Source organism: Myotis yumanensis, unplaced genomic scaffold, assembly GCF_028538775.1.
Source record: "Myotis yumanensis isolate MYYU_CA2020_CCGP unplaced genomic scaffold, mMyoYum1.0.hap1 SCAF_12, whole genome shotgun sequence".
Lineage (NCBI taxonomy): Eukaryota > Metazoa > Chordata > Mammalia > Chiroptera > Vespertilionidae > Myotis > Myotis yumanensis.
Genome location: NW_027223763.1, coordinates 38420181 through 38437483, shown reverse-complemented (window position 1 = coordinate 38437483; position 17303 = coordinate 38420181). Strand labels below are relative to the sequence as shown.

Genomic DNA, 17303 nt, shown 5'->3' with positions numbered 1-17303 from the left:
TATTAAAATAAATAAAAGTAATAATGTTGAGTGGGACTGCCTGCTTTAAAAAATAAAAATAAATAAAAAATAAATGTCCGATAGCTGAATGGATAAGGAAGTAGCAAGTATCTAAATGGGATGGGCATCTCTGCTAATACAGTGAAAATTTCTATTAATGAAAATAGTTGGGATCTTGTATTTTAGTCAACGCTCCTCTGATTCTAGCACTTAGCAGTTGTTGATTGACTGGGTGTTTGAATGGCCTCATCACTGCTCTGCTTAATGCATAGGAAGCAGAGTTTCTCCCAAGACCAGGATGATGAGGCTGCTTCAGTGGCAGGTGAATCTCTAAGACGGACATTCCCTCTGCCTTACACAACAGTGATTTCATCTAATTCTTCCTCAGGACTGCAATATCCTGAGCAGGAATTGTGGTGTATTTGTCTCTTTGTTCCCCCACAGTGATCAACATATAGTAGTAATTCAATAAATGTGGGTTTTATTGAACACTATAAAGTGTGTAATCAATAGCATGGGCTTGGCTTTCCCAATGGCTCCCTCAAAGAAGAGAAGGAGAGAGGGAAAGAGGGAGGGACAGAGGAAGGGAGGGAAGGAGGGAGGGCTGGATAGTGGAAGGGAGAGAGGGAGAGAGGGAGATGTAAAAGAAACCTTAAGAATTCTCAATGTTAACTGTGATAACATTTTCCAAGTGTCTCTGAGATATCTATGCCTCTAAATATTGAATTTGCTTTAAAGCAGTTTCAGGGCATACTATTAGATACAGACAGCTTTCGGAAAATGGGTCCTGTTTCTCCTCTAATTCCTCACCATATCAATAATCAAATTCCATTGCATGTTTGGACATCTTTGAACTAAGAGAACTTTTTAGCATTTGTTTAATAAAGCAGCTACATCATCCAGAAGTCATCATTCCCTTGGGCTCACCAGAGTGAGAAAAAAATTCTACTATCATAAATGGCCATTTAACAAAATCTAAGCCCATTGGTATAAGTCAGATATACACCTCATGGACCATTTAGCTGGCTTAACTTATTTAAGCAGCCCAAGCTTTAGATTTTGAAGAAAGAAAAATATGTGTTTGGACCTTGAACCAGGATGTCTTCCTAAGGAACAATTTTCTTCTCATCTCCCTGAGTACTCCATGTCTTTCCCCATCTCTCTTCCTTGATGTCAACTACTTGCAAATATGTCCAAGAAAGGGCATCGTAATCATGGCAATGAACTACCCAACTTCTTTTCTTATCTGCATTTTACTGGAAGGAGTTTTGAGAAGATGAGAAGAAAGAAATTACATTGAAAGATGATGTGGACTTACTTGTTCTTGAAAGGGCAGCAAAGTATTTTCTAAAGTATTTCCTTAAGTAGAATCAAGTCCATTCAAGAGTCTTGAGCACTTGGTTCATGCCCAGCTCTGAGTTAGGTGCAAGGCTCATGAATTCTTATAGGTGATTCAAAGTTAAGGGATGGTGAAGCACACAGAGAAGCAATAGTGGGGCAGCTTTAACACCGCAAGCCTGAAGCCAAAGCTGCAACCACGGAAGAGGAGATGCCTTATAGAAACTGGAGCTAGAGGGGACACAGTCACTCCAGAACCCTGGAAGGAGGAAGCAGAGTTGTGGCTCTGGCTGGAATAAATATCTCAATCTCTCCTCCCACCCTCAGATCTCCTGCTGGTATTTCCCTTTGCCTGAAATTAACAGGATGCCAATGGGAAATATCCTTTGCAGATGAGAGAAGTGAGCTTGGGGATGCAATCCTAGTGCGCACAATTCCAGCTCAGCACTACAGAGAATGCTGACCAATGGATCTGGCGCAGGGGCGTGGGGAGACTAACAGAACAACCAAAATAGGTGGTCTCTTCGAGTTTCTTCTTATTCTTAAGCTTTTGGATCTCCAGTCCAGGTAGAATAAAGTTCATCCCTAAAGGATTTTAATTTAGAGGTTTCCTTCAAAACAATATGGGGGAGCGGGGGGGGGGGGGGGAGTAAATTAGTAGGGCTTGAGATGAAATAAGATTGGCTATGTGTTGGTAATTGTTAAAGCTGAGTGAAGAATACAATGGGGGAGAGGCGTACTGTGATGTTTATTTTACATGTTTAAATTTTCCATAATAAAATTTTAAAGAATTAAACTCTGAAGTTGTTTTACAGGAAATCAACATCTTGAAAGCCCTCTCTTCATCTTCTAGCTTTTCCTTTGCATTTCCATCAACCCTAGGGCTTAGATCCTCGAAGACTATTGAAAACGTGGAGTATTTTTGCCTTTATTTAACACAGATAGCTTTGTAATGCCCTGATCCTTATGGCCCAAGCTAATCTCCCAACCCAGCCCCAAAATTAGAGTTAAGGAACTAATTAAAAGCATTTAAGTTACCTCTGTTCTTACCAACCTCAAATGTTTTGTTTGATGTTTCAATGAATTTAAGAAAAGTAGACTTTTTGCCATATTTAAAACATTAAAACACTCAGAAGTTACAAGAAGCGCCTTTGTGCTGGCTTTAGTTAGGCCAAACCAACAATCAACACAGAGGACCAGCTAACCCTGACTTGTCATCTCTTCTGTTCCAGTTTACATCACACACACACACACACACACACACACACACACACCCTGGGGCCTCTGGAAAATTTGGTGCCACTGTTGAGAGCATGCTTCTGCCCAGCTTTAGCACTTGGTTTTGCCGCCTTCTTCCTTTCCATGAACCCTGGTGGACCTAGGATGGTTCACTGCTTATAAAAAGCCAAGAGCACACATGACTTGGAGAGAGAAGTGCTTCCTCTGTAGCGATGAGCTTGCCTAAGTGTCTCAGAATTCCACAAACTGGATGACCAGGTATCCCAAAGATGGCTTGAGTTGGTTTTTAAATGTTTTCAGCAGCCCCATGGAGCCCAGGGCAAGGTATCTATCCTCCACCTGGGAAGATCTGTTGCTGTCGGTGGAAATCTGTGCCACTTGAAGTGGTACTTTGCTTTAAGTTCTCTGGAGGGGGTGGGGGGCACAGGGGATGATGTAATTCTGTGCCGGCACTTAGGCATGACTGTTTTCTCTATATTCCCAATTTTAGAAAGAAGCATGTTCTTACAAAAACTGGGTAGGTCACCTGTGCTTTCCTGAGGGGAGGGGGGAAGGAGGTAATTTAAAGCACCATTACGTGCTTAGTACTTTCTTAAAACCAAGGACTCAAGTGAGAAAGGCAGCCCATTACCCAAATAAAAAATATTACACCCTCTGTTTCACCCCCACCCGTTTCTGGGTGATTTTAAATGGTTCCCAGCATTAACAGTATTAGTTGCCCCTCTCAAGAGAAATAACTTCTCCCTAAACCAATCTGTCATATCTTTCTACAAAGGACAAAATGGTGATGAACTTTCCATCCCCTCTTCTTTTAGCAAGAAAAAGAACCCTCGCAAATAAACACACCCCATTCTCCTTTTGGCAGAGTGTTGAGTGGCTTCCTTGTTTAAAAACCTCAGAAGGCTCTTGCTTAGTTTTTCTTAAAGGGAGGTTTTTTGTTTTATTTTGTTTTTTAACTAGCCACATCCAAATTATCCCTTGAAAAATCTTCTAGCTCAGAAAGCAGAGGCAGGGTTGGGCTGGGATATTCCAAGTTGGCATTACTGCCATCTGCTAAAAGTCTGGGCTGGGAACACAGTCCTCTCATTATACGCCATGATGCAGAGGATTTGACACGGACAATCAGATACTAGTATGTGTGCAGGTCTGTTTAGGGCTGGACTCCACGCACTGCAGTGGGGGCCAAAAGGACTGTTCACACCAGTGGTGCTGGGTAGGGTGACCAAAACCTGGGTGGGACGGGGGGCGGGTGGGGAGACGGGCAGTGAGGCAGCCTTCTGTTTTATGCTGTTGGCTTTAATCCTATTCTGCTTCCAAACAGATGCAAAGGACACAGGGAGTAGGAACAAGATGGAAGGCTGCAAGTAACACACTATTCAGCATGCCTTGCCCCACCCCAATTTCCTCCAAGCCTGGAATTCAAATGCCTATCCCAGTTTAGGGCTGGCTCTACCTATGGAAATAGGGCCAGTGCCACCCCAGGAACAAGTGGCATGAGGCCTACACCTGGCCTTCCACGTGCATCCAGTCTGAGTGGAGAGAGGTGGTGGAGAGAAAAGGCAACTCTGCCTTTTTGCAGGCCCTTAGTTGTCTGAGACTTGGATGCCAGCATTGTGTCCTTGGGGGCATGTACGTACTACATGCTCAGTTAATCATCCAACTGATACACTGGCTGCTACTCTAAAGACACTCTACAAGACACCAATTTGGTACCACCTGTATTAGGTAGGAGTTGTTTAGCAAACTCCATAGTAATACATTCAGACTATCAGTGAGCAGAAGGTGGAGCAGCAATCCTCAAAGTGTGTTCTCTAGACCAGAGCGTGAATGTTACCCAGGAACTGGTCAAAAATACAATTTCTCAGCTCTCTTCATGCTGGACCTAATGAATTAGAAATTCAGGGGGTTGGGCCATCCCACCCCCTCCCCAGCTCACCTCATCTATTCACATTACCTATCTGAGTCTTGCACTTGGGACACATTTTGAATACAATTCACTTAACCACATACAATTTTGGGATTACTGTGCAAGGGTAAAACAGAAGCAAAACTATGGAAATATTAGCCATGACATCTATATATATAAAAACCTAAGCAACCGTTATGACCAAACGACCCGTCACTATGACACACACCGGCCACCAGGGGGCAGACGCTCAGCACAGGAGCTGCTCCCCGGTGGTCAGTGTGTCCCAAAGCCAACCTCCTGCCATCCCTCCCCCCGGCCAGACGGCCCCTATTGTTCCTGATCTCCAGCCGGGGGGGGGGGGGATGGACCCCACCTGTGCACGAATTTGTGCACCAGGCCTCTAGTATGTGTATAAAACCAAAGGTTTTAGAAGCTCAGCTGCTAACTTATTTCCAATGCCCTTATAGGGGACTGAAAACATGGTCAGAAAATAAAGATACGGTACCCTATGCTTCAGGAAACGCTTGTAAAAATGACACACATACTTGCCATAAGCATAGGCCAAGTTTATAAGTAGCACCTAAACCCAGGACAGTGCTTCACTCTATCCTCTGGGAGCCCTTAGAGCTGACATCTACCTTGCAAAGTGTGGGCATGCTCATATCTAAAGGAAGGATCTTTTCTCCAAGGTCTCTGTATTCTAAGTACCATTTAGTGTCTTGAAAATTCAAAGACCATCCTCTAACTGTGGGCTGGGATTGTCTGGAGCCTACAATATGGGTTTAATCCCTGCGGGCACTGGTTAACTTATTTGCAACCCAGATCAGGACTGCATCACCAGCCAGTTTCTGGCACGGCTGCTGTGGGGTCAAACCCTCAAGCCAAGCAAGGATGGGTACATGATTAATATTCCACATGGTCTAAGATGATCAGTCCCAGGCATCACCCTTGTTTCTGGAACAATGAAACCAAGTTTGTGCGGTGAAACATGAACACCACATGTTCTAAAACTGAAGGCTATTCCAGAAAGTCACCCTTACAAACTCTGAAAGTCTGCTTTTCCTCTAGGGTTTTGGATGATGGCCGCTGCGTTTTGGACTGTCCCTCGGGAAAATTTGCATTGAAGAACCAATGTCATCTATGCCACTACACTTGCCAAGAATGCCAGGGAAACGAGCCTTCCAACTGCACCTCCTGTGGAGTAGGTGAGGGAGTCTGTTTGGTCACTTGTTCTTCGTTGCTTCAAACCTGTTCTCCCAGGGACATTGTCTGGTTTGACTCAGAAGCTTCATCCCTGGGGTGAAAGGGCTGGGGTTAGGCAGCTGTTCGTTAGAGAGTGTGTACAACCTTGAAGTTGCTGCTTGCTGTCAGGACACAAGTTTACATTACTGGAAACTTGCTGCCCCTGAAATGAGAGAGAAGCTACGAGATGTCTTTCCAGGGAAGGAGAAAGAAGGGGCATGAGAACATGACGTCAGCCATGAGAGAGACAGTTAAGCTAAGGTTTGTAGCGGTAAAAGTGAAAAGGTAGGAAATTAAGGCAGACACATTCAGTCTTTTCAGAGAAATATTGTAATAGAGGTTGTGTCAAGTTCTCTTCAGCCAAGAGCTATGCCACTTAGAAGCTGTCAGCACCCTGTGGGAACAAAGTAACCACGGCAAAACACAAATATGACCTTCCTGTCTGTTTTAATGACTCAAAGTTTATGCTGTCGCTGAATTATATTCCACAATGTTAAAGGTCCTCTGACATCTGACCCCTACTTTGACCTCATGTGGGACAGATTCATATTTTACCTTAATTTTTATTTTATTTTTTAAAATATATTTAATTGATTTTTTACAGAGAGGAAGGGAGAGGGATAGAGAGTTAGAAACATCAATGAGAGAGAAAGATTGATCAGCTGCCTCCTGTACACCGCCTTCTGGGGATGTGCCTGCAGCCAAGGTACATGCCCTTGACTGGAATTGAACCTGGGACCCTTCAGTCCATAGGCTAACGCTCTATCCACTGAGCCAAACCAGTTAGAGCTTACCTTAATTTTAAAATTGGGAAATTTCAAAGAAAAACCTGGGTTTTTTGTTGCGCTTAAAAACTTGGAAGATCTAGAGACACAGGGTCCACATTCCCCAAATGGTTGGCCTGAGAGCATTTCTCCACCATTCCCACCACTCCCAGTTTCTCACTGATTCTGAGGCTGTCAGTTACCACCATCAGCATACTTACATGGCATTTCTGGGGAAAGAGGATTATTTATCTTTATTCTTGCTTATAATAAAATTGAGAAAAAATAAGCACAAATTGATAGTATAATGCTTTTGTGGAAAAATAGGAAATAACACATTTATTTGCATAATTTTAATTTAAATTATTTGTGAGTTTTTATGTAAACAAAGTACTATATCTATGTCAAATTTTATCTCCAGCCTGCTTGTTCTGTTTCCTTCCTCATTTATAAGATGGTGATCATGGTTGCCCCTCTTAGGATTATTCTGAAAACTAAATAAGACTTAGTGAGATAGACTAATAAACCACTTAGAACAGGGCTGGGCATATAAGAAGCACTCAGTAAATATTAACTTATTGTTATTACTACTGTTATTGTTTATACTTCCTTATCCCTATGGGCATTTGATTTCTCTAGCTGTTCAAAGACTTAACTTGAGATGTTCCCCACTCACTGTGTGCCTGACCTCTTTCTATTCATTCATCCGTTAGATCTCAGTTGCAACGGCATTTCCTCAGTATGGGTTGTCCTACCCTCCTTGTCTAGGTTAAGTCCCCCTCATAGGAGGATCCTTGGAATCCTGCACTTCTCACATTACAAGCCACCGCTCCCTTGATACCTATCTTATCCATAAGACTATGCCTTGTAAAAGCAGTGAATGGTTTTGCTTGTTTTCTGTTGTATTTTGAGCACTAGCACAGTATCTGGCATATGGAAGGCACACAAGATAACTGAATGAATGAATGAATGAATGAATCAGTAGAAAGAACATCAGTACCAGCAGTCTGAAATCCTGGGTTCTAGTTCCTCACTTCACCTCTTTAAGTCTCTCCTTGTTTGCAAAAAAGAGAAGCACAGATAAAATGGCATCTAAAATCCCTTTCAGATTTATGCACAGGATTTAAATCGATGGGGTATCCAAAATATCAGACCCAACTAAGTAAGCTGCCATAATACTCAGGCTATTAGGAAAATGACCAAATCTTGGCATACTCTTGGGCCAAGCCTATGGGGAAAGCTGGCCATGGACAAGGCATCTAAGTGACCTCCTTTTGCAGGATCTGTATATTTAAAATACCAAGATCCTTCAAATTTCTGTCCTTTAAATCCAATTATAATATCCAAAGCTGTAGAGATAATAAAGCCATGTCTAAACAATAAAAATGGGATTGGAAAACATTTTCTCTAATATCTAAACCCATTACCCTTATGTATTTTAAGATCCATTTGGAATGTTGGGAAAATAGGAAAATCGCTAAATATTAATTCACTTATTCAATCATTCAGTAAATATGTACTTAAATGCCCCCAAGCCTCTGGATCCTGAGTTGATGTCAAGTGAAAGTGTAGAGAATGTAAAACTGTGGATCAGAAAGAGAGTAGGCTTACCACTGCTCTCCCTCAGCTCTTCCTACCTATATCTGAGAAGTTTGGCCCTCTTAAAAACAAGATCTTTTCTTTTTTTCCATTTTTTAATTAATTTTATTGAGGTGACATTGGTTAATATGGTCATACGAGAGGCGTGATGCATGAATTCATGCATGGGTGGGGTCCGGCCGGCCCACCCCGATCAGGGTATGGGGGCCCAATTGGGGGTGGAGCTGGCTGGGGGAGGGGCTGCAGGCAGTTGGCTGGCAGGCCCCACCCCTGATGGAGGTGGGGAGGTGGCAATCAGGGCCAGGGCCAGCCAGGGAGAGGGGCCGCAGGCAGTTGGCTGGCCGGCCCTGCACCCTGGTCAAACTCCCAGTTGAGGGGATAATTTGCATATTAGCCTTTTATTATATAGGATAGGTTTCAGGTGTGGGTTTCTATGTTACAAGATCTGTATATTGCACTGTGTGCCCACCACCCAAAGTCAAATCTTCTCCTGTCACCATATATTAGGATCCCCTTCACGGCCCCCCACCCCCTTCCCTCTGGCAACCACCACACTGCTGTTTGTGTTCACAAGTTTCACTTTTACATACAATAGACTACTACTTATACACAATAGACTACTACTCAGCCATAAGAAAGGATGAAATGCTGCCATTTGCAACAACATGGATGGACCTTGGCAATATTATGCCAAGTGAAATAAGTCAGTCAGAAAAAGCTGAACTATATGATTTCACTCATATGGGGAAATAGGATCATCTCTGAATGAGCCATGGAAATTGGAGTTTGCTAGGCTTTCATAATGTGCCTGAGAACATAACTTGGAAGGTTAACCCTTGTGTGGTCTCCTGAGATTCAGGTTCTACCAGGTTAGGGTTTTATGCTCCACAACACTGGTCCATAGTGGCAGCATCACCACGTGCACATTACATCCTCCCAAACACTCTCCTGTCAGACATGAAGAGAGCAGACACTCTACTCCACCACTTACATGGAAGCCCTCTTTATTTTCTTTGTTCCCACAAAAACCAACAGACTTCTGGCATGAAATCACCACCAGAACAGAGGTGGCTTCAGAGCCTATAATCCAAGATTGTGTTTTTTATTATATTTGAACAATTAAATAGGAAACATTAGGTTAAACCATTTGAAAATGGTTTAAGCAAGTTTACAGGTTTAAAAAAAAAGTTGAATGTTGGCACTTTCATGTGGTTTAACCTAACCTTATACTAACTTTCAGTTTCTGAACTTGTAACATGGGGTCTGTGCTATCTCTACCCACAAATTTGACAAGCTGCACTTTGAAGGCCCGTGGTTCTGGATCTTCACGTGGTAGATTACATGATGAGTGAACAGTAGACCCCAGTTATGTGGGTAGCACAGATCAGCTGTTCTTCAAAAACTGAAACATATGGGAGACCTGGTTCAGAGAAGATGATACCCCAAACACACCCAGCACAAACTAAAACTCCAGGAGGGTGAGGGTAGAAGATAGATATATAGATATAGATATAGATATAGATATAGATATAGATATATAGATATAGATAGATTTTATATTTATATATATATATATATATATATATATTTAAAATATATTGCTAATCCTTTTTATAAACTGCAATTGTTTGTAACTCATTAGAAGTTTTCATTTCATCCAGGAGTAAATTCCCATAGTCTCACGCTGGGGTTACTGCTGATTCTTTCCTGGTGGAGTCCAGTCTTGGCAGAGTTCAGGAACATTCATGGATGCACATGAAGGCGTCAGAGGTGTGCTTAGTCTAGTGCTGAATGGCTGCCACTGTAGGAATTGGCAGCTGCACAAAAATTTAGACAGCTAACACAAGCATGTGATTTTGATAACAGAATTCAAAATCATTCTAAAAGACTGCACTGTCATAAAAAACATGTAAGCATTTGTTTATTCTCATGGGATCTCTAGCCTTCAAGTCTGTGGGCTTCTACAGACCCTGAAAGGAGCCCAAGGAAAAATTTTCAATCACAAGTACAGACATTGCACTTTTTATTAAATCCATTCTTAAACTTCTGGCCCCCTAGGAGCCTAAGCACTCGGTCATATTTTTTTTAAATAAAATATCCTGGTTGTATTAGTTTTATGGTTAATTGTGTACATCTTCCCTTTTGTTGTTTTTGTTGTTGCTTCTCTCTCTTCAGATAAGCAAGGCCAGGAGCGCTTCCTGTACTGGGGGGAGTGTCGGGAGAGCTGCCCAGTGGGGCACTACCCTGCAGAGGAGCATGTCTGCCTACCCTGCCCAGATAACTGTGAACTTTGCCACAGTGCAGACATCTGCACACGATGCACAAATGGCTACTTCATAGCGTCTACCAACCACACCTGCCAGAAGTTAGAGTGCGGACCAGGTAAGGCTGCTCTGGGGCCACTGCCCTGCCCCAGGAAGTGGCAGGAGAAACTGTACCCCTACGTGTCCCACACTCTTGAATTGTCTTCTTGGTTTACTGTCAGTGCCTGGGATGACTCTGCATGACTATACATCAAATGGGAACAGTGATTGCTGCCCTTCTCTCTTCCCCTACACACTTTTTCTCTGGGTTTCCCCAGACATAATCCATAATGATGGCAACTAATCACATAGAAATTGATCTTGAGTGGAGGGTTCATGGGCAGGGTATCGGGGAGAGAAAATTAGATGAGAGTCTGGAAGTCATGGCCAACAATTCTCTCCTTCTCAATTACTAGTTATGAGATTCTGGGGAAAATTAGTTTGCATTCTGTTGCTTGGTTTCTTCATTTGTAAAAGGGAGAGCATAGCACCAAGATGGTTGCTGTGAGAAGCCAAAGAGAGTCATCCTACCTAAAACTACCTGAAAATATTAAAATGTTCTGTGAATCGTAAGTTGTAATTATTGACCAATTCCTTATCTTACATAGGAAGAGGGGTATTTTAAAAACAGCACTTTTCCACGTAAGAATATTGCAAACTTTCTCTGCTCTGTATAAGAATTATGCCTAGTCTGATGCTGAAGAGAGAGAGCTCCAAGATATTTCTCGACAAGATAAAAAGAGATAGACCCTCACCCTGGCCGGATTGCTCAGGAGGTTGAAGCAACATCCCATTCCCCAAAAGATCGTGGGTTTGATTCCTGGTCAGGGCACATACCTAGGTTTCGGGTTCAATCCCCATTCAGGGCATATACGGAAGGCAACCCATCAATATTTCTGTCTCACATCAATGTTTCTCTTTCCCTCCCCCTCCCCCTTCTCTCTCTCTCTCTCTCTCTCTCTCTCTCTCTCAATAAAAGCATATCCTCAGGTGAGGATTATAAACACAGAGAGAGAGCCTGTTTATTTATATGCCCAATTCCATATTCCCAGAACTTATTTCTTTAACAAATAAAATCTACCAGCTTAATTTCAATACAAGTTGCATGGCATATAGTCCCACTCTGTTCTTCTATCTGTACCAAATCAAGGTGATCTAATCAAGTAAATTAACGAAAGAGATAAAATTATGGGTGACACATAGATCCTTAAAGATGGTTTTAGGTTTCATAATTGCTCTATTACTTGCTTGAAAATAAGCTACACACAAACATTACTTTCATAGCAACTGATGTGTCTCCACTCAGTGAAAATGAATTGTTTTTCACTCTTCTCACTGTATAGGTGAAGTCCAAGACCCAGACCTTGGAGAATGCGTGCCTTGCGAAGAAGGATGTTTGGGATGCAGCTTGGGTATGTCATCTTCCTTTGTTGATTCTAGAGTTGAAACAGTTGTGTCCTTTTCCACATACCCTGTCATTCCTTCAGCAGAGACTCTTGCCATTGTTGCCATCATCAATATCCACTGAGTGGGCTCACTCCCATGCAATGGAAAGGTCACTTGTCTTCTTGAAACCCAAGTCTAGGAAAGGACAGGTATCTTTTCCTCTGGTTGTTAGCTAGTTGGCAGGAGATACCTATAGCAACCATGTTTCTAGGTTCCTGGGACCTAGCCTCTCCTTAGCTTCTCAAGATCACTAATTTGAAAATGAAAAATGATGGGAGAGAAATAAAATCAAGCAAAGTAATATGCCTAATCACTCACTTGGTATGCGAAACACAGAAGCCTGTTGGGAGTTTAGAGGGTGTTTCTTTGCAAAAATGACTTTAAGCCTAAGATAATCCTTTGAGAAAAAGCAATGTAGTGATAGTGAGCTGAAATCCCCATCATACAATTAAAAGCACTTGTCAGTCTTCCACATAATTCTCTAATTCACATCACTGGCTCCTCTATTTTCCCCATGCACACCTGGACAGAGAGGTAGGGACAGTCTGTACCACAGAGCACCATTGGATTGGATGCAAAATGAAAAGCAGGGATGCCATTAAACTCCAAGAATGTATCGTGATGTAAATTTAGGCAAGATATTGACACTAATAAGCATTTGGGTCTGTGGATCTTTAAAAGAAAACCCAACCAAAATTAAAGATTGATGGAATAACTTTTCTTCATGGAGTTTCCATGATAACCCTGTGATTGATTAAATCATGCTTCTAAAACTTTAATGTGCACACAAATTCTATGAGAAATTTGTTAAAATGAAAATTCTGATTCATGGGTATAAGTAGGGCCCTAGAATGTGCATTTCCAATAAGCTGCCCAGTGAAGCCAATGCTTCATGAAGCACTCGTGAAGTTGCAAGGGGTCAGACTGTGCCAGCATTAAGTGGGCTTCTTATTGACTTTCTCTAATGGGTTTCCTTAATTCTTAAATATTACACATGAATTATAATTTACCTGATGGCTCTCACCAATTCTCTCTGACTTAAATGGAATGATGTATTTTCTGTAATATCTGTAACTACAAAATAGAAGTTTTAGGAACTTGAATACCATTCTCCCATTGTCTTTCACTATGAAATGGGGTATATATTACTGGAAAATAAAAAATAATAATGGAGTTACAATTAAGAAGGGGGTAACATTTAGATCAGAGAGTTAAGGCTGAAATGCTTATTTTCTTGGAAGCAAAATTAGACCTAAAATTCAGTAATAAAAGTACGAAAATTAAAAAGATAAGCAAATTCTAGTTTCTCCTGTGAGGTAATAAGAGGTGATCGTTCTTGCAGGGAGCAAGGAAAAATGTTTCGACTAAACTGTTATCCTTTTTCCCATTTCAGACCATATTTGCACATTAGGTTTCACATCCCAGCTAATTTTTGTGGCCTCTTTTGCACCTTTGCTACTGTGTGTTATGTGTCCTTTGCTAGCATCTCTGTGCATCATAAAAGGGGTGTGTGTGCACGCATGCATGTACCCGCACACACCCAATAAGCTGCATGTGCGCCTATCTGTCAAATTTTTCAAACATGGAATTTTTGTGATTTTGACTCTCAGGTTTAAAAGATGTATGAATATGTGTGGACCCATTCAGGATCAGTGAGGATCTTGGCACAGAGGTGGGAGCAGTAGCAACCATGATCACTGGGGATCTGCATTGTGCCCACCCTACCCTTAGCAGACCCAGCTAAAGATGAGACCAAAGTGTAGCCACTGGATAACGAATACTATAGCACACACTAGCCATCTGGGGGCTCAAAACCCAAAATAATCGACTTGTAAAAGTTAGAAAGTTCAACTGACTTCACAAAGTGCTTTTTAAAATATTTAGTTCATTCATTCCTTTCTAAAATTTTAATTGCCTACTATGTGCCTGCACTGGGATTTCCAAGTCGATGTGGCTGTGATCCTGCTGTAAGGTCCTCTCTGGCTATCACAGTGACACACCCGGAGCCAAACCCTTTGCAAGGCAACCTGCCAGAATAGAAAGAAGTACAAAGTGCAGTGGGATTACAGAAGAGATGACTGGAACACTTTAAATACTGCTAACTGCTCATTTTATATTCTAAAATTTCTCTTACTTTATAATGTATATATTGGGCCTTATGGATTTTGGGGTTGCCTTGGCTGAACTCAGCTATCATCTTATTTCTGAAGCCTTTGTTGATCTCTCCAGTAGAGTTCTCTTTTCTTTGTTTGTAGGCCAATAGTAATACTCTTTACAGTAATATTTGGTATGTACACATAGGTAGTTTCTAGACATTACCTGAGAATGCCCTCGCTGGTGCAGCTCAGTGGTTAGAGCATTGGCCCCGAGCACCTTGGGTTCAATTCCTGGTCAAGGGCATGTACCTGGGTTGTAGGTTTGATCCCTGGCCCCCATCAGGGCGCATGCGGAAGGCAACCAATTGACGTGTCTCTCTCACCTCTCTCTCTCTCTCTCCCACTCTCTCTCTTTCTCTCTCCCCCCATCCTCCCTCCCTTCCACTCTCTCTAAAAATCAATGGAAAAAATATCCTTGAGTGAGGATTTTAAAAAACACAACTACCTGAGAACATGCTCTTTAACTTATACATTCTGTTCCCACAAGAACTAGTAGCATGCCTATGATATAATAAATGCACAATAAATGTGTAAATGTTTATTGAGTTGAAAGCAGAAATGCATGGCTTAGAATACACAAGGATTTAGATATGATGCTTTCTCTAATCAAATGTGTTTATGAGCATTTTATCAGGCTGAAAACAAACGAATAACATTTTGTATAATACCATTTTGTCCCAAGAGGATTTGATGCCAAATCCTTTGTCTTTCTAATCAGTATCTTGGATGGAAATTTTAACTAAGATAAATCTAGGTCTTCTAAATTATGTATGTTAATTAATAGAGGGGATAAATGGAATAATTTTTACTTAATATTTTAAGGCATCCTTTTTTCTTTTAATTTAGGGAATGTGGTAATAAGTATGACATTTGACTATAACCTGAGACTTGGGACCCATGCTCACATGACCAATGACTCAATGATGATTTAATCAAATGGTATAATCTCTCTACTTTATTATCTTGTCAACAAAACAGAGGCTAATGTGCCCTTATCTTGGCTCAGAAGCAGGTGATGAAAATTTATTAGCATTTGCTCAATAAAATACCTATAGACCCTACTCTTGGGGGAAAATATACACATTTTCAAATTTTATGTAATTGCAAAAAAAAGAAAAAGGCCATAAAATTAAGTGCTAAATAAGGGGACAAAGATTTGTACCAGCAGAATTTTGAAAAAGAGAGAGCCCTTGGGCACAAAGTGGTCAAGGAAGGCATCCAGAAGATGGTTCTTGAGATAAGCCTGGGAGCATCCCTGCAATTTAGACAGATAATGGGCAGGGCTGCACTACGGAGGGGCTTCTGACCTGAACTCTAGCAGGAAAAAGGTTTGGAGGAAAGAATTTCTGTCACGGATTTTAGGACACTAAATGTACTAGTTTTGCAGAAGGAATCCTATGTAATAAAAGTCTATGTGGTCGTGATGCCCTCACGCCATAATGAGCGATCACCAGGAGGCTGTGAGCGCAGCGGGTACATGCAGGTGGGCGGGGATGCACGTGGCGAGGCGCACACGGGTGGGCGGGGGCTTGATGCTGCATGTGCCCTGCAGAGGCGGGTCCCGCGGCTCTGCATGGCAAGGCTGGGGGTCCTGTGGCTCCGCATGGAGGCAGGACTCCCAGCTCTGGCCTACCTCTTTGTGGCAATCCATCAACGAGCCCCAGATGGGTGGGCAGGGCCTACTTCTTTGGGACAATCGATCGCAGGAGTCCCGCACTATGAGAGGGCACAGGCCAGGCTGGGGGACCCCCCTTACCCCATCGAGTGCATGAATTTTGTGCACCGGGCCTCTAGTAAGTAAATATAAGGGAATAAGCAAAGAGAAGTTTGGAGAAGTGGCTGAAAATCGTATCTTGAATTCTGGACTAATAAGTTTAAAAGTATTCTGTGGCTAGGAAATAACTGAAGGTTCCTTTAAAAAGAAAGAGTGTTTTAAAGAGGTGTTTTAATAACATTAATTTGGTAACTATGTTAACTGTGTTCAGGACCATTGAAAGGAGAAAGGCTGTAGGCAGAGTAACCAGCTAGAAGACTATTTCAAAAATCCAGGTAGGAAATAACAGGTACATAGTTACCTGATCAAAGGTAACTACAGCCAGGAAATCAAGAAGAAAAATATAGGTTTTTAAAATCAGGTGAAACAAATGGCCCTTGAGCATAAGAAACAATGCTTAACTTTATTCATTATATGGGAAATGCAAATTAAATTACTGTGTCTTACCGTTTCTCACCTATTTTGGCAAAAATTCAAAAACTTACAGCACATGGTACAAGCAAGACTGTAGGAAAACACTCTTATTTATTACTGGTGGCAAGACAAAATAGACAACGATGTAGAAGTTTGGCAGTAGATAACAGTTACATAGGCATTTATCTTTGACCTCATGACATCTCTTCTAGGAATTTACCCTGAGGACATACATCCCGCAATTCAGAGCAGCATATACACAAGGTTATTCACTGTAGCATTATTTGTGATAATAAACTTTTGGAAGCAAACTAAATGCCCATTATGGAAGACTGGTTCTATCAACTAAGATACACATTCATGATGAAGTACTATGCAGCCATAAAAGGAGCAAAGACAATCTATATGGGCTGATAGTGATTTCATGATATGCTATTTAGAAGGCAAGGTACAAAAAAGTATACCTAGTATGCTACCTTTTTGGTCAGAAAAGGTGATGAAATAAAATATAGTTTTGTATAAATTTTTTTTTCACTTAGTTAAAAAAAGATAAATCAGAAATTAATGAAAGTGGTTACCTTCAGAGAAAGGTGTAAAAGGAGTGGGAGTGAGACTTCTCTGGAAATATCTTTTTACATATTTTGACTTGAACCATGTAAGGGGTTTGGATATTCATAACAAATAATATAGTATTTAGTGTACATGGGTTCCCACTGGCCAATTTGGACAATATAAGCATCAAAATACTGATGAAAAATAATTATGATTCATTTAAAACAGAATCTACCTGTCAAGTATATTTCTAAAAGAAAGAAAGTAGAGAGCTCTTCTTTACAGAAAATTTTCAGCTGGTATACATGCATGGAAGAATTAGAAAATCATCATTTTAATATCTCCTAGTACAGTGGTCGGCAAACTGTGGCTCGGCAAACTGCGGCTGGCGAGCCATATGCGGCTCTTTGGCCCCTTGAGTGTGGCTCTTCCACAAAATACCGACTTCTGCGCATGGGCCACGAAGTTTCAACTGCACTGTACATGTGTGCCCGCACGTGGTATTTTGTGGAAGAGCCACACTCAAGGGGCCCAAGAGCCACATGTGGCTCGCGAGCCGCAGTTTGC

General features: G+C 41.6%; 1 protein-coding gene across 2 annotated transcripts in view; it reads left to right on the top strand.

The window, feature by feature from the left end:
* Positions 1 to 17303, top strand: part of PCSK5 (proprotein convertase subtilisin/kexin type 5) — a 413582-nt gene that overhangs the window by 313059 nt on the left and 83220 nt on the right. For both annotated transcript variants that reach the window (XM_070431475.1, XM_070431474.1), the window contains exons 22-24: positions 5555 to 5691; positions 10267 to 10473; positions 11738 to 11806. In XM_070431475.1, the coding sequence (XP_070287576.1) occupies positions 5555 to 5691; positions 10267 to 10473; positions 11738 to 11806 (413 nt within the window). The remainder of the gene's footprint in view (positions 1 to 5554; positions 5692 to 10266; positions 10474 to 11737; positions 11807 to 17303) is intronic.